Source organism: Haliotis asinina, chromosome 5 (assembly GCF_037392515.1).
Source record: "Haliotis asinina isolate JCU_RB_2024 chromosome 5, JCU_Hal_asi_v2, whole genome shotgun sequence".
Taxonomy (NCBI): Eukaryota; Metazoa; Mollusca; class Gastropoda; order Lepetellida; family Haliotidae; genus Haliotis; species Haliotis asinina.
Genome location: NC_090284.1, coordinates 47,406,853 through 47,429,357, shown reverse-complemented (window position 1 = coordinate 47,429,357; position 22,505 = coordinate 47,406,853). Strand labels below are relative to the sequence as shown.

Here is a 22,505-nt window from a genome sequence, read left to right as displayed (position 1 = left end):
TCGACTTCAGTCAACAAAGAAACAAGCAATGTCGATTCTGTTAAAAATCTTTAGACGAATCTGACATATTTTACATTTTCAAAGGAGCATTTTCCCCTTCTTTAAATTCAAGCCAAGTCACGCTAACATCGTAGTTGTTGATTTAATGTACACAAAATTGCAACATCTAGGGGCGTAATTTCCATGCCAACATATCATCTTCGGAACGCAAGGGTTAAATTAATTTTTCTGCCTTTTCTTCGCCTGCCACTAATACAATAAGGATCTTGTTTATGCCCGTGAGTTCCGACACAAATATGTTTTAGGGGCACGTGCAACTCAAGCTTAGCGTCTGCTGTCAATTGGCTTGTCGTTTAACTAATGTAATTTTTGTATTGAGTGTCTACATTGACTGAATCTAATTAAGTTAGGGCAACGTTACATTAAGCAGTGCTTGCGAATTTGATCAAAGGTTTTGTTTGTTAAACAGTAAAGTGTCTTGAAATATGCGTGTAAATTGCGCTGGAATATGTTCAGTAGTAAGGATGTAACATTTTTACAAATTAAATAACGGATTGTTCTGAACTTTTTGTAATTACGTTAAAAGTAAAAAGTGACATTGTTTGCCCGTAGGATGCATTTTTCAAGCTCTCAGCGATTTTCTTGAGGTTAAGGAGTGGCATATTTTAATCAAAGATTGTAGTTGAAACTGAGGTCAATACGTCTGACTTTCGTCAAATGTTCACTTGCATTAGGACGACTGGTTTCAAATATATCTTGATACTGTTCTGAAACACTCACTTTTCGTTTTTGCCACGACATTTTAGGAGCAACGCATTGTCGTTACTGTTTAACAACATTTTGTCATAAGTTTTCTTTCAGAAGCCAGGAGACAATATTTTTCATAAGCTTAAAAGCATCTTTGATAATGGGTAGCGAAAGAAACTGACTAATTAAAAGGGGTCTTTAATGCATCAGTACTGATTAGTATTTCTTATTAATATAAAAATATGGATTTATTCTCTCTTCCCGTGTATTCATTTAGTTTGTGTTCAAGCTGTGTTGGTCAGCTATTGTGTTATTGATTAGAACACAATCTCTGGCAATAGACACTTTGGCAAAGAAATCGTTTTGTCTCCTTTGCGTTTCTTTTATGCGCTACACAGTTACACATGTTGCTGACGGATGTGGTGTAGTAGATAGCATACTGAGAGCGAAATGGTCGTAGCTTCGAGCCCTTAATCGCATGATAACTAAAAATGTTGCCGTATGATGTCTTTTGTTTCCTTGTCTAACGCTGAGGGAAAACCTGAAAGATTAGTCAGTATTGGTGTAAATGATCCGGGTTCACACACGCATGCACGGACACACACGCACGGACGCACACACAAGCACCATGAAAATGCATACTTGTGTCTAAAGTGATACTTGGTTTTCTCGTGATGAAACATATTTAACACGATCCGGTAAATGAACGCCAAACAAATTGTTTATGAAATTTATGATGCAAATCCAGACTCAATTTATTAACAAATGACATCATATAGCTGAAACAAATATATGCTTATGATATGGTAACAATTGTATGATCGACTCTAATTTTAGCAGAGATTTCATATGAACGAGGAATGGGCATTGTTGGTTCTATTAACGGATTTCTTAATATCGGTCCTTGGAACAAATAACATTATATTGGAATCTGTGGAGTTATATTCAACTCTGTGGCTCCACCTGCACGAGACACATTCAAAATTATCACCCAGGTGTCACGAAGTTTTACAACAATATCTCCCTGGACACACCATATATTCCGAAAAATCATGCATTTTAAGCAAAAACAACGTTTCTCCCTTACTAATGATATTAACTGTTCTTCTGCAGGTGCGTGCTGTGTTAAAAAATCGACAAAAGAAGAAGGCTCTGACCACCCAGGGCTTCGAGTACAACGATGACCACTCACTGGACTCCCTGGCTTCATGCTCCGTTCTGGATAAGGTCAGTGTATCCCACTCACTGAGTGAGTTTTGGCCTCACAAATGTAGCATCCATACTTTTAAGACGTGTAGAGTATGATGGTTCTTTTAAAAAAAACTGATACTCTAGATTGGACGTATGTTACCAGTATTGATTTATTGATGCAGTCTATTCTTGAATGTGTATAATATGTCGGTGCGACTGTACTAGCTATACTGGATGGCTGAGACATGCCTGGGATAAACGTTAGATATAGTTTGGTCTAGTTACAGACATCAAATATATGTGCTGTTCCAAATGTTGCGCGTTTGAAAAAGGGCGTCCACTTTATTGTATTGCAAAGATTTGTTGGCGATTTTGCGCAGATTCCTCTACTTATTTTTGTGTTTAAATATTAGTAATGTCAAAGCAATACGATAAAAAAATATGTATACTATTTTGGCATTTAGTATTTGAATTGAGTTAAATTTGAGCACAAGGAGCCATTTTCCTTATGTTTCAATAAATAATTCATTAATATGTTTTTCTTGATTAAATATGCAGGAAAACGGTCTTTTCTGAATACGTTTTCAGAGAAAAATCTGCCAACGTTAAGGTGTCTGGAATAAGGAGATTCATTTCCTAAAGTGTAGCAAGGTTTATAATGGGAAATCTCATGTGTACAATATTAGTGTACAGTTTAACGAGGTTGCATCGGACAGGTCTGTGACAAGTGCAGATGAGAACTGTTTGTTATCAATAATCTCGGGTAAACATAACTGCCCGGATTAAGGTGGTTATGAGGACAAGTCTCTGTAACACGTCCAGATTAACAAGGATTGTTGTTGGCAATATGAATAATGTAAACCACTTGGCCCGTTTAACAAGGTTCTGGTTTATTTAAACAGTAGACAGCTTTAAACAATCGGGATCTGCTTGTTTAGAAAAAAGGAAAAACAACTTCAAAGTTTCTTATATGATACGTAAAAGGTAAAAAACAACATATTAAAACGGGACCATCTTAACGTTCTTAAAATATCTCAGTGAATTTAGAGTCTCGGCTGTCACTTTGATCCTAGGTGTACCAGTCAAGCTGTATGTCGATGGAAAAAAATTAATTGAAAATATACAAATGTGAACCGGAGGCATTTTATAAAGGCTTATCCACGACTGTTTGACATGGGATTGAGCTGAGCCATCGGGGCGTTTAGGGTTCATAGAATAGTCTACAAGACAAATCAATATGGAACAAATATAATCCTGGACAGTTTTACAAGTAATAGACGTGTAGGCCTCATATAAGTTTCCGAATTATTTACTGTCTTGATTGGATGTGTCATATCCCTGTAAATGAACCAGAGAAACCCCATACTGTAAACACGGTAACAAATGTCGGAGATATTTCACTCTTATACCACTCCCGATTGACGTTTTCCATTTCACGTGAATGTAAAAATGGAAATGTTTGGTAATGTATTTCGTCCAAATCGTAATGCATTTCACCATAACTGCCGTGCATTTGAACAAAAGTGTAATGTATTTCCACAAAATACATCTTGCCCAATCGGAAGGAACGAGCAATATCGTTTTTATGACACTGTTGAAATTGACATGATATAGCTCGTCACCCAATTCAGCCAAGTGAAAGGCAACGATGTGAAGAAATGATGGATCTTGCTTCCTTCCCAAGCTAACGTAAATTACTTAGAGCTTCAACCTTGTTAATACTGTCTAAATAAAGGCAAGAAACTGTACATCATCAAGAGGCCAACACGAGCCAAGCAGATCCTTGAATTATGAAAGCAATTACAAACTTCATAGCAATAACACGGTGATAAGGAATAAGCCGTTTCTCATGTTCTGACTTATCATTCGACATCGCAACTTGTGGCTATTTATTATTCCATATTGCCAATGAATATAATGTCTGATAGAGTCAGTTTAATTATTTAGCTTCTAATATCGCGGAGGAAATTTGTATTAATGCAATTGGACGAAGGGAACGTTTTTCCGACAGGGGTCAAAATCTTTGGCACGCCAGGCTCATCGATTGCATTAAATTAGGGAAGGAATCGGACAAATAAAGTAGTTGGCGAAGTTTATGTCAGTTCTACACCGTTGGCTATGTCAAATAAATCTGTATCAACGGCTTTGTGGTAGTAAAGTGTCATTCATCAGGCTCTAGCTCCGCGAAATATGCTCTAAAGTAAACGAAGTATCTGCTGGAAAATCGACTGGGCGCCCGAGATGATGAATCCATCTCGTTCTGTCGGATGTCCCTCTTGATGGTTCTCCAACGGCAGACATCCGTTGACACTATGACAAACACTTCCAAGAAATAATCTTCATTCCTCTTCAAACGATCCCTTTGCCGAGAGTAGGGTGTGATTTCTAATTCCCCGATGCAGGGGATTGTATGACTATCCCGACAATATTGAATACGCATATGCCTGGTTAAGATGATAAATTGGTTCCCAGACACGACCCCTTTTAGGGGGCCTTAGAGTTTACCTTGTACAAATACCAGGGCTCTGCCTTTAGATTTTCCCTCGTCGGGACTGGCTTTGTATGATCGGTCGTTTAATCTTTATCTCCTTCTGACAAGTTTCATCTGCGAGGGAATCCTGTGCGAAGTCTGGGTGATAAATCTTCCTGCTTTGCCAGTGATTTACTGTAAGAACGGACCTCAGTGTTCAGGTTGGGTTAGCTTCAGTTGACAGGAACAACTGGACAAATTGAGATCATTTGGGCAGAATAGAGTTCACTTGATTGGAAGAAAGTACAAGGATTTATGGCAGACGGTCGTGTTCAGGAATATAAGTTTTGATTTTATTAATTTTAATAAAACATGAAAATAAATATGGATAGGTCTGGATAAGGTGACTAAGCAAACGTAAATTCATTACGAGTGACCAGTGCGTAGTTTGTGAGAAAAGTGTAGATATCTAGATAGTAATTAGAAGTGTTAGTCTTAACGGGCGTCCGTGGCTGTTCTAGTTTTCTAGTATGTTTACTTTCGTCTATTTCCAAGCTCAAAGCAGCTGAACATTGTAAACTGAAAATCATCGCATTGATGAAAGCCTGACAACTTGGGACTTTAGTGCGTGCTGTTTCATAGAGGTGTGTAAAACGATGCTCGTGGTAGAGCCGAACTCATAGTACAGACTCGATGTTTAGCAGATTTATTATTATCGTAAAAGAGTTTTGTGTTTATAGGAACATTATGGATCTCGAAATCAAATAGGAACCTGTCAGGCGGTTATTGTATCCAAAGTGAAATGTTATTCATGAAGCAGCATTGTGTCTTTAGTGGTCGATGCTCTAATAACATGTATATTTGTACAATGATTGTAGGTAATGATTAATGATCAATGATTAATTCAAATAATTTTCCGATAGTCTGCCTTTCGTCAGACGGAACTGGTTATGGCGGATGATCGAGACAGAATATATCCAGTCTGAGTACCGGTTTTTATTTGTCCTATTTGTTTTAAAATCAATGTCGTGATCTGGTCAGGTCAACACAAATGATGGTATCAGAGCGATATTATTGTCTATTCCAGTCGGGTTCAATTCCCCATATGGATACAGTGTGTGACGCCCCTATTCCCTGTGTCCCTCGACGTGATTTTGCAGGAATACTGCTAAAATATTGCTGCGTAGTACTCACTCACTCGCTCAATATTGTTTATTCCAAACTGTTTCACTGTATTCTGTTTTGTCACTTCCAGGAAGCGTGTGTGGAGGCGGTGCCCCTGGACCCGAAGCCCGTGAGGAGACGAGAGTTGATTCAACGGAAGCAGAAAAGTCACATCGAGGCTAGCAGTGACGAGGGATCAGATTGTGAAATGATCACTTCCGTTTAAACATGGCTACATCAAATACAAACACTAATCTTAACACTAAGGCGTCCACGAAGCAAGAACGTGTTCAGTCAAGTGGAGTATATATTTGAGATCCCTCTACACTTAAAGAAATATGTGATTTCAACGAAATGTCCGATTTATGGAAACGAGTGACAATGTGACAGCAAAGATTTGCAAAGATGAAATACCTTTTCCACGAACCTGTCATGGTCTTCGACTTAATTAAGTTCAAAAGGGATTTTCATCAATCAGCACAGTCTTGATGTTCCTAAGTATGAATTTCTCATATGCGTTGTTGAACAGACATCCGGGAGCCGTCGTTGTTGATAAAGCAGACATTCCACCAGAAGACGTTATGCAGAGCGGCATGCGTGTGCACATCCTGGCTTCATGCATTCAGTCCTTCAGTCGCGTAATTGTGACAAATGGCAAATGTGTATTATGTATTCATTCATTGTATCACTGTCAACAGTACTGCCACATAAAAGCCATCAAATATTTCTGTTACAGATACTGTATATTTCTAATATTATATGCAACGAGATGATAAAACTAAAAGTTCACGTTTTGTTAAAATAATATATTTCAGCCCTCATCTGATTGCATGAATATGAACAAACCAGTTAATCATCACTTACAAAATATTTCATTAAAACTACCGTCATATTTAGAAAAATATTGTAACTATTCACCAAGTCTGTGACGTGAATGAAGTTTATTAAACACGCGAGATCCCCATTTTGAAATACTGCAACTGGAATCAGTTATCGAGGTAATAAAACTGCTTCAATAGGTATTCAGGTCATAGCTGTATGTCATAGGTTATGATCAATGCCCTCGTGATTATCAAGAGGAATAACAGTGTTTGTACATAGCCTTGTCCTCTGAAGGATGTTGATGCTCTGATTTCATCACAGTGTATCCAGTTTCGCCATTAAGATGACCATATCGCTTCAGGAAATATGTGAAATATGTGAAAGCAATATTACACATGCCTGAGAGATTTCATAATTTTGTTTCTTTTGTACAAAACAGCAATCAGTCCAATGCTGCTGCGTTTGGCTTTTAGCAATTTAAAAACAGATCTTGGTGTCAAATCTGATCCTGCCAGTCTTGCATAATCACTGATATTTTAACGCAAGAAGGTGTGAATATGGGCACGGATGTTTGAAAATACAGGTAAACATTTTGAGATTTGGGAGATTTAAGTACTCTTAAAATGCTTTATCCGTGACCAGCAGCACTGGAATGTAACGGTAAAATGCAAGCCAACTAATGTACCTTGCAATAATGTGTATTTGTTATGAATGAAGGTGTATGTATACCTGGCGTTACAAATTTAAGCGTTTCCACAAAAGCCACGCTTGAATATACGCCTATTGCACAGCTTCCTTTGTGTGTATACCAACTATTCTACTCACAAGTTTTACTTAATATGAGTGTGAGATGTTGATATATAATTCCAAGCATATTTGCGCGTTTGTATGTATATATATGCATATACTTATATATGCTGAGATATATGTGTGACGTTTGTGTTGAAAATCTGTACATGTTTTGTCATAGAATATGTTGATATAGCAATGTTACTTGTTTGATACAGTTTATATATACTGTTGTTTATACCATTGTATATTATTTGCTACGATCATACCAAAAATCAAACGGTTTTGTTTGTTCTGTGATAGTACTTCATTAAGCCGTTTTGTTACACAGTATTGATGTGAGTTCTTGCTTCATTTGTATGAAGGTTGTTAGTATGAATTTGCAATAATTGTTTCAAAGTAGTATGAATTTAAGACTTTTTAAAGAAAAGCAAAATACCTGCTGCAATATTTATCATCATGTTTTTTAACCTATGTGCTTCAGTCATGCAACATCAAGAACAGTTTGCCTTGTGCCATCAAACATTTACGTTCCTGATTAAGAACATATTATCACCTGTACAGATTCCATTTAGTGTTGGAAGTCAATTAGTGATGGACATTGTGGATCAGTGAAAGTACACGATGACACCAGAAAATAACTTAAAAAAGGTAACAGTGAACCATAGCAAACGTGGGTCAATCTACATTATGTCAGTAAAATAGGACAAGAGCTTTCTAATTTAATTTTCAAAACAAACTGTGGTGATTTGATATTTCACAATATCATATGTGAGGGCTTTGGTAGTGTTGCTGGTTACACACACGAGAGCATTGGTGGTGTTGCTGGTTACACACACGAGAGCATTGGTGGTGTTGCTGGTTACACACACGAGAGCATTGGTGGTGTTGCTGGTTACACACACGAGAGCTTTGGTGGTTTTAGCGATTACACACACGAGACTTTTGATAGTATTAACGGTCACATACTTAAGGGCTTTGGTGGTGTTGGTGGTTACATATACAAGAGTTTTGATATTATTAACGGTTACACACACGAGAGCTTTGGTAGTGTAACTGGTTTGGCGGTGTTACCAGATGCATCATTGAACGTTTTGACAATGTTGCCATGAATATGCTTGTTACCTGTGCTTATGTCACCTTAAATACGATCAAGAACTGTGAGTACCTATGCTGCGCGTACTCTTGATAGCTATGTCGGTGTTACTGGGATCATTCATCGCAGCTTAAGCTGTGTTACTTTCATTGTTTGCACGTTTGCTGTTCACTCTTATTGTCCAACACAGGTACAGACAGTATTGAGGTTTACGAAAATGAAGCAACAAGAGTCAACCATTAACATTTATCTTCAAGAAAGGGACATTGTTTTTCCTGCATGCATGCCTGATGCATTCTGCTTTAGGTCCCACAGAGTACATGTATGTTACTTTTTGTTTTCCTCGTTATATGCTTACCCTATAAATCCTGTCACAACATCTCACCCTAATGTTGTACATACATCGTACCTAGAATCTACATATATCATCACCGTGTACCTACAGTGAATGCTGTGGGGCTGTAGCTGAGTGTATTGTTCCCTTTCGTGCATATGTACCCGTGTGGTCTGCTATAGCACGTAACGGTAGACAAGTATGCTCAATGGTTGTGATGAATTTGCAATAAAATACACAACGGAAACTGTTCGTGTTTTGTATTCAGTAGAGATATTCAGTCGTTTAAATAAGATGTTATTTAATATGTATATATTTTATATTAGCTGTGAAGGCGTTAGGGGTTTCTTCTGTGACGACTGTGACAACTGTGTTAAGCAAAAGTACGATGTAGATTGGAACGTCTTTGCTGAAGAATGGTACGAACCAATTCTGTCTTGAATTTTATTATATTGCGAACGTGTTTCTTGGAATCTGATTATAAAAGCTTCTTCAGTTGGGCATCATCACTGTAGGTTCAAATGATGCCAGAACTGGCATCTTGATGTAATGAAGTTGTATTTAGTGTTTATCGTGACCTGGCACAACATGATAGTATACGTGTTCCTGTAGGGTTTGGTTTTCGTAAAACGGCGTTTAATGTATCTAGCTAAAGAGTGACCCACTTTCTGGCGCACACAAATATTATTGATCTAGATATCCTTGTTTGTGATTTGTGTTAAGCGGAGACCGTGGACGTATGTACTTAGCATAGACTGTTACATGACCAACTTACAAATCTTTGGACTTACGTTAACCCAACAAAGGCTGTGTAACCAACCTGCAACTGCCAGTTTGACTGCGAGTGATTGATATTTGGTGTATACAAGTGTGCGGGTATGGTTTTACACTTTTTAGCAATATTCCAGCAACAGCACTGTGGGGAACACCAGAAATGTGCTTCTCACATTGTACCCATGCAGGGAATCGAACCTGAGTCCTTGATGTGAAGAGCAAACACTATACCACCACCAAGTTACCCCATCGTACCACCCCGATACCTCAAATCCAGAAAATGGTCTATCTCTAATAACTGCCAGTACACCAGCAAATCACTTATTCTTATAGGAACAGTTTACGTATATTGCCTGCAGCTACACCCACCCAGCAATACCCAGAGCTAAGGAATGAATGCAAGTTAACAAGCAAGTGTACGTCAGCATCACAAGTGTACTTGTTCAACCTTCAGTTAACCAGTGTAAATGCTTCCATCAATAAAAGAAAACAAAAAATATAAAGGTTACGAATGAACTCATTGACCAAAGTAAGTTGTAGCATTTTAAATTCACAAAACTACTCGATACACAAATGAAAACGGTGTTAACTGAATAGAGTCGATGTTTAAGAGATAAGGCTGTCTCAAGTGGTAATGCAGTTGGCTACTTTCAAGTATTTACTGCAGCTCTTCTATCCCTATGGCTGTCTACATATTGAAAGAAGTCAGTCGATAGTCACTGTGGCCATTAACTGACCCTTATTTTATTAGACGTCCATCCCTAACAGTTCGTCTCTGGGCAATGAAACTGTGGGAGACATATTACTATGTGGAACGCAGCTTTAATATGTCGGCTCTTCTAATATTTGAAAGTATGGCATTTACTTTGATGGGAACAAGAGTTCGTTTTCATGTTTCAATATTCTTTGTAGCTTAATAACTGGCAAGTCAGGAAGAGATTAATTGATCAAAACAAATTCATACATTTTCATTCCTGTCTATGGTGTGTGATGAATTCACCCGCAAATATTACGAGAACAGGAGCAATTTCTCAAGCAATGACAATTTGGATGGGCGATATTGTTTACCAACTCCTCAACTGGTATGAAATATGTAAAATGTTAGTTAAATTGCCTATTTGAAAGATTTATCACCCAGTTCAAACAACATATGGTGGTAATAAATATAACATTTATGTTTATGGGGCGTTATAGCTGAATACATTATTTTTTTTAGAGAAACGCAGAACGCGTTAAGACTTGAACCGTTGGGTTCTTCGGCGCCATGCTTTCATGTGCAAGGGATTAATAAAACACTTGCTTCGTTTATATTTAACTCCTTGCTCGCAACAAACAAATTTAATCAAATATGAAATATTGATGTATTTTCCAAATCATTAAACACATTACGCATATGAAAAAATAACTGATCCATCATAGTTAAGAAAGCACATGGGAGAAATAAAGATTATCCCTTGGCAATATGTATACTTTTGTTATTTAGTGCTTGGATGGTCAGAACAGTGTACTAGAACATTTGTCATTTCATAAAAAGCACCACGAGTATATTTTTCTCTGTATTATGTGTTACAACCTGAGAAATATTATTGTTATGGGACGAAATAACAACATCAGTTGAATTTTGAAACGACATTTATTGATAACAAGGTACTGTAGCTCAGCAGTCAGAAGTGTAATATGATATACGGTCATGTAATTAGGATTGCATGAAACGTCCATGTAGTTCACGTTCACAAAAGCAGGTTTTGAATATCTGCCCTTGTTTGGTATTGTCGTTCAGCTTTGATACGTGTAACAAGATCCGCGGAGATGCCGTAAGTGGAGTTGTATGTATGATTGATGTTTTGGGTGTTAAGAACAGGAAGATAGTCAACTGAAAATAGAAACGGCATATTCCAGAACTCATGCTGAGGAATCACTTTAAAGTTACAGTGGTAACGTTACATTGTGCATGTCCAAGGCATAGAATTCAATTTAAAAGTTCTTTAAAAATTATTATGACAAAACACATTTATTTAAATGGTTAGGGATTTTGTTGTTGTTGCTTGGGGTGTTTCTTGTTGTGGGAGAAGGTTTTCAGAGTTAACGGAACTATTGTTTTACATAACTGCGCATGTCGCACTTCTATAAACCAGAAACATATCGATTTGTAACCAGCAGAAAAACGTTATAATTGTCAACTGCCATGCTAAGCATCGACATTCAAATTGTGTAAAGAAATATTTCAGCTTTTAATGTGTTACTGATAACAGCAGTCATAAAACAAATGCAGTGAACTTCCTGGATCTCGAACTCCTGTATCTCGAATCTTCTACATATCTGGAACCTAATCTCCGGTCCCAACCTCTTCTTTTATTTTTGGCATTATTTTTGTACTTATATCTCGAAGTTAGAGATCTAAAACCTGAAAATAAATCTCAAGATCATCAATTTATATAAATTGTGTAATACTGACCAGTTGAGTCGAAGTATTCCTGACCGAAAAAAATGAGGTAACATAATTTATTATTAACAAAAGCAACGCACAGTGACACGATTGTTTTCTTTGTGCTTCTATCAATGTTTATCAGCAACGTTGCTAGGTAATTTAAACGTGTCAATAAATAGAAAAGGGATGTAAATCACACATGGCAGTCCTTGAAGAATATGCAAACATAATCAATTTATAGCAGTTGATATGAACATCAATGAACCGGTACATGAATCACAACGCAATTAGTGGTCAACGTGTAGGTAGCTGGTTAAAATGGACATTGATCGATGGCTCATGCTACATGGCAGTTTTCTCTTTACTTATTGAAAATACATATTATAAATATCACGAGAGTCACATATCAGCGTATAACATCTAGTTGATCCAGTTTTAGAAAACCAATACCAACATCAACTGACTATATCTAAAGGGAAATTTTGTCATGAGTTTAAAATTTTAAAAAGTGAAATTCTTTGTGAGGTTTTCAGTAATGGATCCAATTCACACATTGTTAAGCCACTCGTCCCTTGTGATTACATATTACAACAATCAAAACCAAAGAGGCGTATTTATGTTTGAAAAGTTCTGATATCTCAAACCTTTAATAAAAAATCAATTAGATTCAAAATCGGCGACGTTGTTGAATAAACGTCGTACTAACGACAGAGAACTGTTCAACTGTAAGAAAATCCATAAACTGTTGCTCAAAAGTTTTCCTGCCAGGATTAAAGAGAGTATTGATTCTTGCCGAAAGGAAGTTGACCTATCCAAGTTCATCTCGCACCAATTAATCAGATGGCATGTCGAAGAGCTGACAAAGTTTGTACGGATATGTCAACTTAATACAAGCAATGAACCACAACGAACGGAGAAAGTACCGTTCTGCTGCCAAAGTGGAGGTGTTACTTTTTAGGAGGTTAGACAGATATAATGCCAGTTTTTGTCCTTTGGGGACTCCCATATCGAGAACGATCTCCTTCTTTCCCGTCACGTGTCAATCTAGCCCACCCAGCAGAATTAAAGAGTTTATGGTCTGCATCAGGATGGCAGTATTTCTACTCTCAAGACAATTCGACTGTCAGAAAAATGCAGAAAACGTTGTAATTTGGAATACATTCATGATGTCTGGAGCTACCAAGGGAGTTTGCTATCCCCTAGCACCGCTGACAGCACAATTATGGCCGACGATGCGAGAAATATGAAGCCCTAGCTTCAATATTGTTTGGGTAAATGGCGGACGTTTAGGAAATCCAATTAGCTTCCTGTGTGACCCTGGACTCTCGCAGGTCCACGCGAGACTTTGTATCACTCCGCGTTCTGACTGCGTGAGAGGAAAGCGCTATTATCGCTTTTATGTAGGAAAACTGACATATTTGCGGTTATAACCGTTTCGGGGTATTCTCGTAGGGCTAAGGTCCCCCCGGATAAAACTATAATTGTATTTCTTTTATTGAGTTATTTGTAAAAGTGTTTTGTGTCACTAGTGTGGAAGATTCAATTTGAAACTTTAAGCAACAGGACTGAATCACATTACACTGAAGCGACGTGAATTACAATAACTGCAATCCTCAATGCACAAACATGATATAAACGGGGGTCCTTACGCGCAAATCATTCCGGATGTAGAAAATGCTTAACGGCTCTGATCAGATAAAATTGAACTGATGTTGTTGCTCAAATTATGATGAACTGCTAACAGCAAGAATAATGAATGAATCATTACCGTGTCTTGAAAGTTGAGAGCGCTGCACAGATCAATATCCTCCATTAAAACGTTTAAATGTCCGCAACATCTTAGATTATTCAATAAACGTAAATTTGATTATATTTTTATTTTGTGAAAGATTTAGGTTTTCATACGACTGGATTAGTCATTGAAGTGAGAGGAGTAATGTTTCAAAGTGGCATTTGAAGTTACCATGTTTTCGAGAAGGAACGATATACTCAAATTAAACACTGTAATGATTGCATCATGCCACCTCGCTCGCGACATTTACTGATATATCAACGTTGTCTATATTATTACCGTTTTTTAGCTAAATGATACAAAACGATAATTGTTATTGTCATTATTAAATATGGGATTGCAATCAGGTGGTGTGATATTTCCAAATAAATTGCTTAAAGGGGTTGATTTAATAACCATATTTGATGACAAGTGCAAACTTCCAGAACCGGAGTGCATATGATCTTCCCATTAGTCATCTATAAATAGACCCGGGTTACAAGTGGTCTTCTACAACCCATGCTTCTAGTAAGAGGCGACAAACGGCATCGGGTGGTCAGGGTCTTTGTCTTGACTGTTGTGTCGTAGCCCAGTTGCGTAGATCGACGCTCATGCTGTTGATCACTGGATTGTATTAACAGACCGCCGGCATACAGCTGGAATATTGCTGAGTGCGGCATTTAACAGACAACAAACAAACGAAAATAAAATATACATAGAGACATGATGCCGGTATCAGTGACATTTTCCAGCTTTGTCACAACGACTTTTAAACATTCGAGTATGGCTAAAACAATCCAGTGATTGACATCATGAGCATCGATCCATTACGTCCGTACAATAGCAAACAGTCAGTCGAGCCATGGAGCTTGACCATCCGCTGCTGCCTTTAATTATGATGCATGGGGGAGGCCGGGACCATGCTGACACAGAATTCCCACGGGCGTTTAGGGAAGAGAACAATTAAATGTTTGCGGAGAATGATTACGCAGACACTGCTGGCAAACTGTGCGTACACATCGTTGTGCGTGCAGTATTTAATACACTATTTTTGGTACATTATATTACCACAAACACAAGTTACGATCCCACCTTTCTTGACGTATACAGATAATTTGCTGGTTTGTTTTATTAAGTTAAATAAAGCTTCAAATCCCGAAAGTCAAACCATCCCAGATCACAAATCTCTGTGGCCATCACATGTAGAATAAATTCGATCGGTTACCAATTAGCAAAGTTCATTACTCGAAGTATTTAAACTTTTCTAGTGTCATGACATAAAGTCGATTATTTATGCACTGATACCATACAGTGAATCTTATAGTCCGGATCTTGTTCATCCATGAATCGTTTCATCCGGGTGATTATGGTCTGTATGACGTGACAAGCAGGATTGTTAGTGTCGGATGAACGAGATTTCATAATTTGTTGATACTTTCAATAGCTTATTTACAAAAGTTTTATTAGTGGGAGTCTTTAATATATGATCAGCGACTTCAAAACTACCGTAGTCTCAAACAAGGCATTAATTGTTCACTGAATCATCTCAATCCCGTAAAATGCAGCTAACGACTGATCACATATGTGAATCACATCTGTGAGCGAGTGAGTGCCGCTTTCAATAATATTTCAGTAAAAAATAGAAACAGGTCTTCACGCCCTAAACCAATACTGAGAAGCCAAACCTGGTGTTTGGCTTGATTAAAGCAAGCGTGTGTACTTTCGCTTGCATTGAGTTAGAGCGCTAAATGTATCTACAAGAATATTTACAACGTTCATATTTACTCCAAATCCAAGACAACAAAGAAATTATTTTGCTTGATTGGCAAAACATTCATTCAAATTAGAGCATTTAAAGTATTTTCTGACGCCGGTATGTTCAAAATTAACTACTTCAAGTATTTATTAAGAACATTCAGTTGGACCTTAACTAGCAAGTATACGACTGAAATTCTGCCGATGTGACTACGAATCTTGCTCATTCACTCACTCACTATTACTGATGGCAATCAGTATAATAAATTTAAACTTAGGGATGATTTTTTCGTAAGTAGTTCTTATTGGGATAATTGCGATTCTTGTGTAGGCAAATAAAACTATTTTCACTCAAGAGAGCATTAAATTCAAACTGTTTTGGCATCGTTCATCAAGGAAGACTTTTCCCGGCAGCTATCCCTTAAATAATTCATTCCCTAAAAACAACAGGCGCATCTGGGAGAGGAAACCGTTTAGAGGAAACTGTTTATTATGCAGAAAGTTCCATTTGGGCGCTCATTAGACAAACAGAATAATTATTATTGTAAACACGAGACAGTTAGCGTTAATTTATGGCTGCAGTTAACCTGGTGTATACAACTCGCCACCCTCGGGTACTCGCGGCAGATGCTCACTGACCCAGAAGCTGTCTGACCTTAGACCCTGCCTGACCCATGATGACCAACTCCTAAATCATATGTGGTTAGGAGAGAGCACGTGTCACGTATCGGCCACTCTTGACCATTCTAATGGGGATGGTGGGAGCGCTTCTCGTCTCAAAACAGCTCTTAAATGGTATTTACTGACCACTGGATACAATAAGAAATACAATATTTACTGAGTACAATAACACCTCTACTGGATTACTGACAGCTGCTGCACACGGCGTGTGGTTTGTGAACTGCTGCTGGAATGTGCCCCAAACCAGAACGTTGGTGTCAAGGTGTGAATAGAACACATTTTAACGTCAGAAGGAACTTAAGGAGCGTAGGTTAGTTTGGTTTATTTATTTCCTTGGAACTGGACCAAAGATTTGTCTGTAAACTTTCAAAATTTTGATGAAAGCAAACACCTGGGTTTACCTGGAGAAATATACGTCTGCTTCAGTCTGGATACTGTATTACATAGAGGGTTCGTATATGGGAAAATGATACAGTTCAATGACTGAAACATGGTCAGAATGATGAGTGGTAATGATAATACTCATTTGAAGAGAGCATGTGTCCAGTTGTGAAAACTGATCAAAGTCGCAACGAAAACAAACATCTTCAGCATGTGGTTCAGTAATATGTCTGTCTCAGTCAGTTTACTTGTATTTACACATTAGTACATTATATATTGAACGGTCCTTTTTTCAAGAAATATTTTTGTGTTCGTTCATGAGAAATTATTTATTAAAGGGGGGTGTGCAATATTGAAACTGTCTGAAACGTTAATGAAAGAGAAAAACGCCCGTAAACACAGGGAATTTTTTCTTAAAGTACAGTCTCTCCTTCTCCCGACGTGATATTGCTGGAATATTGCTGGAATATTGCTAAAAGCGACGTAAAGCCCATTCACTCACTCACCACTAAAAGCAGAGCCAAACATTATCATCTGTTTGGGAATGTCTAAACAGACTGGCATCAATCCTTATGCACAGAGCCAGATGTATAACAGAGGACGCAGTTCCTATGGTTGCTTGTGTTTCTGGCACATGAGGATGAAATCCGCCGGGATGCTATGGCAAGCAATCACGCAACATATTGTACCACACGATCCTCGTGTTACTTGGTTCTTACCACAAGCACGGGGTAATTCATTTAGTGACCTATTCTGCCCCATGGGTACAACCATGCCGGCTGCTAACACAAATAATATGCCAATATACTGTAACAATGAGAATCTTATAGGACACCATGGGCAACGTGACAAAATTATGACAAATAATTGGGTAACATTTAAGAGCTAATGTGTACGAAAATTACCCAGTTCAGAACAGGAGTTCCATTTTGTGCCTATATATGAATCAGTTACACAATTACACAGATTTACTATACTTGTGTTACTTTATGAACAGTCACCATCTTGTATAACGATGAGTACGGCGTAAAAGTAAACTCACTCACTCACTACTTTATGGACATCAAACCACAACCAATAAAGTATGTAATGGTGGCGGTACACAATGACCTGACCAATATACAGTCAGAGTGTTGTTTTACACCGCAGGGTATTACGCCTACAATGTAGATACAGCATTAATAGATACATCACCTATTCCTGATGATGGTCTCACCATTGTACTGTTCTTGGTGAACGTGTTGACCGGATTTATAGATATCCCTAAAGCATCACAGCCGTGACGATTCGGTCTTCAGTAATAAATACATAAGAGGTGACTAACGGGATCGTGTTGTAAGTCTCGCTGACTTGGTTGACACATGTCATCGTATCCTAGTTGCGTAGGTCGATGCTCATGCTGTTGATATCTGGGTTGTCTGGTCCAGACTGATTTGCATATTCATTAATGCGGAGTAAAACAACAAACAAACCTAATACAACACACAGTGGTAAACCACAAGAGGGTCTGTTCTATGACGCGGCAAACGGGATTGGGCGAAGATGCTCGCCAGCTTAGTTGATGCATGTGCGTATCCCAACTACGTACATATAGATTAGTACTCACTGTGTCAGTGCGGATTGTCTGGCGGGGAACACCAGAAATGGGCTTCACACATGGTGCCCATGTTGGGAATCGAACCCGGGTCTTCGGCTTGACGAGTGAACGCTTTAACTACTAGGCTAGCCAGTCGGCCTCATGCAGCTGCATTAAATAACAACGTAAAGCATGTGAGTTGTGACTACACCAATGATAACGGTTTAAGACATGGATATTCCGAACCCCGATATACCGGATCACATGTATCCGGATTACCCTCATACCGGACAACTTGTATGATAAACTATAAACATAATGTGCATTCTGTTCCATCGCATTTCGTTTTGAAAAGAGAGCAGTTACTTTAAACACAAAATCCTCAGGTCAGTGACAAAACTGAAAACGTTCTGAAACATAACAAGTGAACATAAATAGGCGAGGTTTACTTCGCTGACGATGAACTGCAAATATCAATCGATAAGACAGCAACTATAAAGCAATACATTCAATGCGTCACACAAAGGCATTCGTATCTATAACAATAACATATGACAACCTTCTACAAATGTACATGATACATTATGTAATCCATAACAAAATATAGTTCTCATAACGACTGCAAGAAGTGCTTCTTTGATCGCATATTTCTGAACAGGAGCTTGCGTCGCGGTGAAATATTAACAGAAATCTTCGACTGTAGCAAACATCAAGCACGCCTAATTAACTCAAGACAAGATTGCGAGTTGTGCCGGGGACGATGCCAAATATTGTCGTCCATTGGATCTTAAGAGAAAAGCCAGGCGTACTGTTTCACCATTTCAGTGAATCACCTCTTTAATAATTTTCTATTTGGCAAGTAGATTCACTTTATGAAGTGACGGAATCATTGAAGGCAATAAAGACAGATATTGTTTGATAGAGTTCGACCCTAATATGAACCAGTTTCCTTCAATCTCCAAACTGTCGCGATCACGGTCCGAGAGCAACTTGGTCCAGATCTTCTGGCGTCTGGCGGGATGGAGCAGACGGCATCGGGAGCAGACGACCAACGGAAAATAAATTTTGTGCCGGCACTTTTCGTCCTAACTTATGACAACCTTGAAAGTATAGTCTATGGGGGTCAGCTAAGGTCTTAAGCAATTTTCCAGAGAGAGAGCTCGCTCTCTGGTAGAAGGGGGGCTTCCTAGGAGGGGTGATCTTAATCAATAGAGCCGTCACAAATGTGAACAATATCCCCCGCGGATAATAAAACCTTTTTCATGCATCTGACTTTTTCAATTGAGTTATTTTTATAGAGAAATGAAAAATGCTCCAAGAGTCTTTTTGTTCAAGGGATTTTCAGTTTTCCAGCTTTTATACTCATTGTAACGACCATGACAAGTTGCCTACAAAACCGCTGATCTCCCCGCGTTCTGGCCTGCTTGATGAATGTTCCCTGTCGTAAAATTTACTGATTGCGGCGTTTATGTTGGACATACATCTTCTCGGTCCCGCCGCAAATATAATATGGAACATATAGTCCCATATACCTAAAGGTAATTAAGCGTGAGTTTGCAAGGCAGGCTTGGCATGCGGGCTGTTCGACCTTTGCCTAAATGAATGATACACAGTGATCGGGGATGGCAACATGGAACACTGGCATGAACAAACGAACACGAACACCCATTTATTTGTCCCTATAAAGGAGGGAAATAACACGGGGGAGCAGAAATCTAGTGACTTGAAGCACTCGCCAGATATAATTAACGATCATCTTAAGGAATATCGTCAGTTCGCTGAATTGTGATGAATTGCAGCGAGTTGAGGAAAAGCGCTCCCGATTGAGATTCCTTCCTCCATACAAATATGGCGACGGATCTGCCAGACTGATTTATATAATACCGTAAGCACGACTCTGTAAAAACGAATTTAATTTGTCAGATTTGTGTAACTTGTGCGCTTGCAAATTAAAACACAAAAGATATCCGTTGAATTGGATAACCCCGGGAACTGGTTAATTTGTTGGTTAATTTGCTTTTTTGGGTTAGTGCAGAAACTAATTTCATGCTAATTAAGCACGAGTTGAAAGTATACATGCTGCTAACGATTAATTTTATTTGATTAATGTGAGAAAACCGTGCTGAAATCTGTCCAGAAGTTTTCATTAGACATAGGGGTGGAGTGATTTGATACAAAGGGCGAAGGTTACATTCATCTCAGCTTTTTCCCGACCACACGAGTCAAATGTAATGGAATACCTCTGAAAAACAAACAAGCCAGTCCAACACGCTCACAATATTTCACGTAAATTCACTTCTGACTGGAATGAGACAGTTAGTGATTAAAAAGTTTCTTTTCAATATGTGCTGAGTATGCTTCAAATTCTGAAATGATTTTTTGTAAGAAAAGCAAGAAAAAGAGGACAACCAATGATCAAATCAGTTGCGTTTCATCCGTTTGTTTTGGTACTTTACTTGTTCTGTTTTCAGTTGTATGTGGGTTGCTGAATGAAAGACGTAATGCTATTGTTTTGTAATGCTATTGTTTTGTAATGCTGTTGTTTTGTAATACTATTGTACTATTGTTTTGCGCCGCTTTCTGCATTATTCAAGCAGTATCACGACGTTGGGAATGACTGTGTTCATTCAGGGAAATGAACCCATATCTTCTGTGTGACGAGCGAACGCTTTAACTACAAGGCTACCCCACCGGTTAGAGAGTATAACAGAAGATACTGGCTAAATCTGATACCTAGTTTTTGATAACTGTAATCTCAGATGTATACATGTTATTGTTTCTCAGTACTTATTTAGTAAACTATTTCCATACGGTTGCTATTGGTTATCGTGTCGGAAATTCTCCATACTAAACTACATGTACTCCAAATTGTCATCATGCTGCATTATTTCTTGAGGTAAGTATGAAAGTGCCCATTGCGTTGGTTGTCATTTTGTAGTTTGAAAGTAAATAATAATCAACTACAACTATCCCATACCACCACCCCACCCCACTCCACCCACTCAAAACGTTTGTTTCTCGCAAAAGAGTGACATTTTATTTCAAGTCAAACTCCTCCTTTTCCACTGATTTTAATAAAACAAAACAAAAACTCCTATCTACTTTCTCAATTTGCCCGAGAAACAGGTATTTTTTAAAAAGCCTTACATTTTTCTCTTTTGATATGGAATTGTTTGAAACTTTACAGAACCCTTTCACATAGCCTACTGGCTAAACATTGAACATTTTGCCGAGAGGTAAAAAATACGGTTGTGTGATATCAAATTAAATGACTTTAAGATAAATTTGGTCAATGGATTTAAGGGATTTAACCATTAAAATGTGATCATATACAGGTTTCGCGATACTTAAGCTTGGCAAGATTTTAAATACCCGTTCCTACAAAGAACTGCCCTCGAGCAGGCTCTAGCCCAATTATGTGTCTTTTTTCCATATAGGTTCCAACCGTAACGAGATTGTCTTCTTGATCGACTAACACATTGTCTTGGAGAGTAGATGACTATCAGAATACTCCGTGAGACAATTGAGTTGTGTTGTACTGAAGAACTTAGCAGATAATCCCTAATGAATGTGTTGAAGGGACGGGCAATTGAATTGCGACTGTCTCGCGAGGAAAACAGGTTCGTGTCAAGAAGCTAATTTAGTCGTACATGGAGGAGAAATGGCGATGGAGAAGAGACTTTTAAAGTCGGAGCATAAAACTTTTTAGTTTGTGATAAGTGTTTCCAATGAGCAGAGGAATAAAGAAGTTTGTCTTGTTTGGCTTTGTAAGTGTTGCATTTCGTGTTCGAAGGTTTCTGAGAAAAGGTTGTTAATATGAATTTAGAATTTTGGAATTCAACATCTGATGCCTTTCTTGTCAACGTTCCTCACATAAAAAGTTCAAACTCGATATGAGAATATCATTACATTACATTATTGAGAAGAACAACAAAATAAGATAGGAGGTTCGTGTGTTTTTGTGTGAATGTTTCTTTAAATATGAACAAATAATATAAAACAACTTCACTGAAAAAGTAACATTGGTAACGAGGGAAGATAGTACGATAAGCAGAAGAGACGTAAGTCCCGTGGTGTAACACACCAGTCATGAAATTGATCCCAAATACTTTTGTAAAAAAATCCTGAACATTTTTTCATTCAACAAACGTTCTTGGAAAAAAGTAATAAGTCAGGGGAGTCTTCTATCCCAGGATTGAATTTCCAAATGCCAATGTTGTCCTCCTCACGTGGTCAATTCCTCACTTGTCAGCGTGGGCTGTTTTTATGGCCCGGGCTCAATACGTTCAGAAAATACAGCCCCCGATTCCCGCTTGTCCGCTGTCGCAGTGCCTAACAGTTTAACGGATAATGAAGTTCTTGAAGGGACACAAAATTAAATTGTGAACGTCCCTAGACAAAAACATTTAGACGTTGATGAGGCGCGGGGCACGTATTTGTGAAATTCACCGATGTGAAGTGAAGACGTGGGGTAATTCTACCAGTTAATCCCCTTAGCCCTGATACTCTGACCATCTAACAGAGTA

The 22,505-nt window shown here is 38.2% G+C and overlaps 1 protein-coding gene across 1 annotated transcript in view; it reads left to right on the top strand.

Annotated features, from left to right (window-relative positions):
* LOC137284646 (cadherin EGF LAG seven-pass G-type receptor 1-like) overlaps nt 1-8,860 on the top strand; it is a 122,437-nt gene extending 113,577 nt beyond the window's left edge. The window contains exons 25-26 of the mRNA XM_067816537.1: nt 1,861-1,974; nt 5,664-8,860. Of these exons, the coding sequence (XP_067672638.1) occupies nt 1,861-1,974; nt 5,664-5,798 (249 nt within the window). The 3' untranslated portion in view covers nt 5,799-8,860. The remainder of the gene's footprint in view (nt 1-1,860; nt 1,975-5,663) is intronic.
* Nucleotides 8,861-22,505: the final 13,645 nt, after the last annotated feature.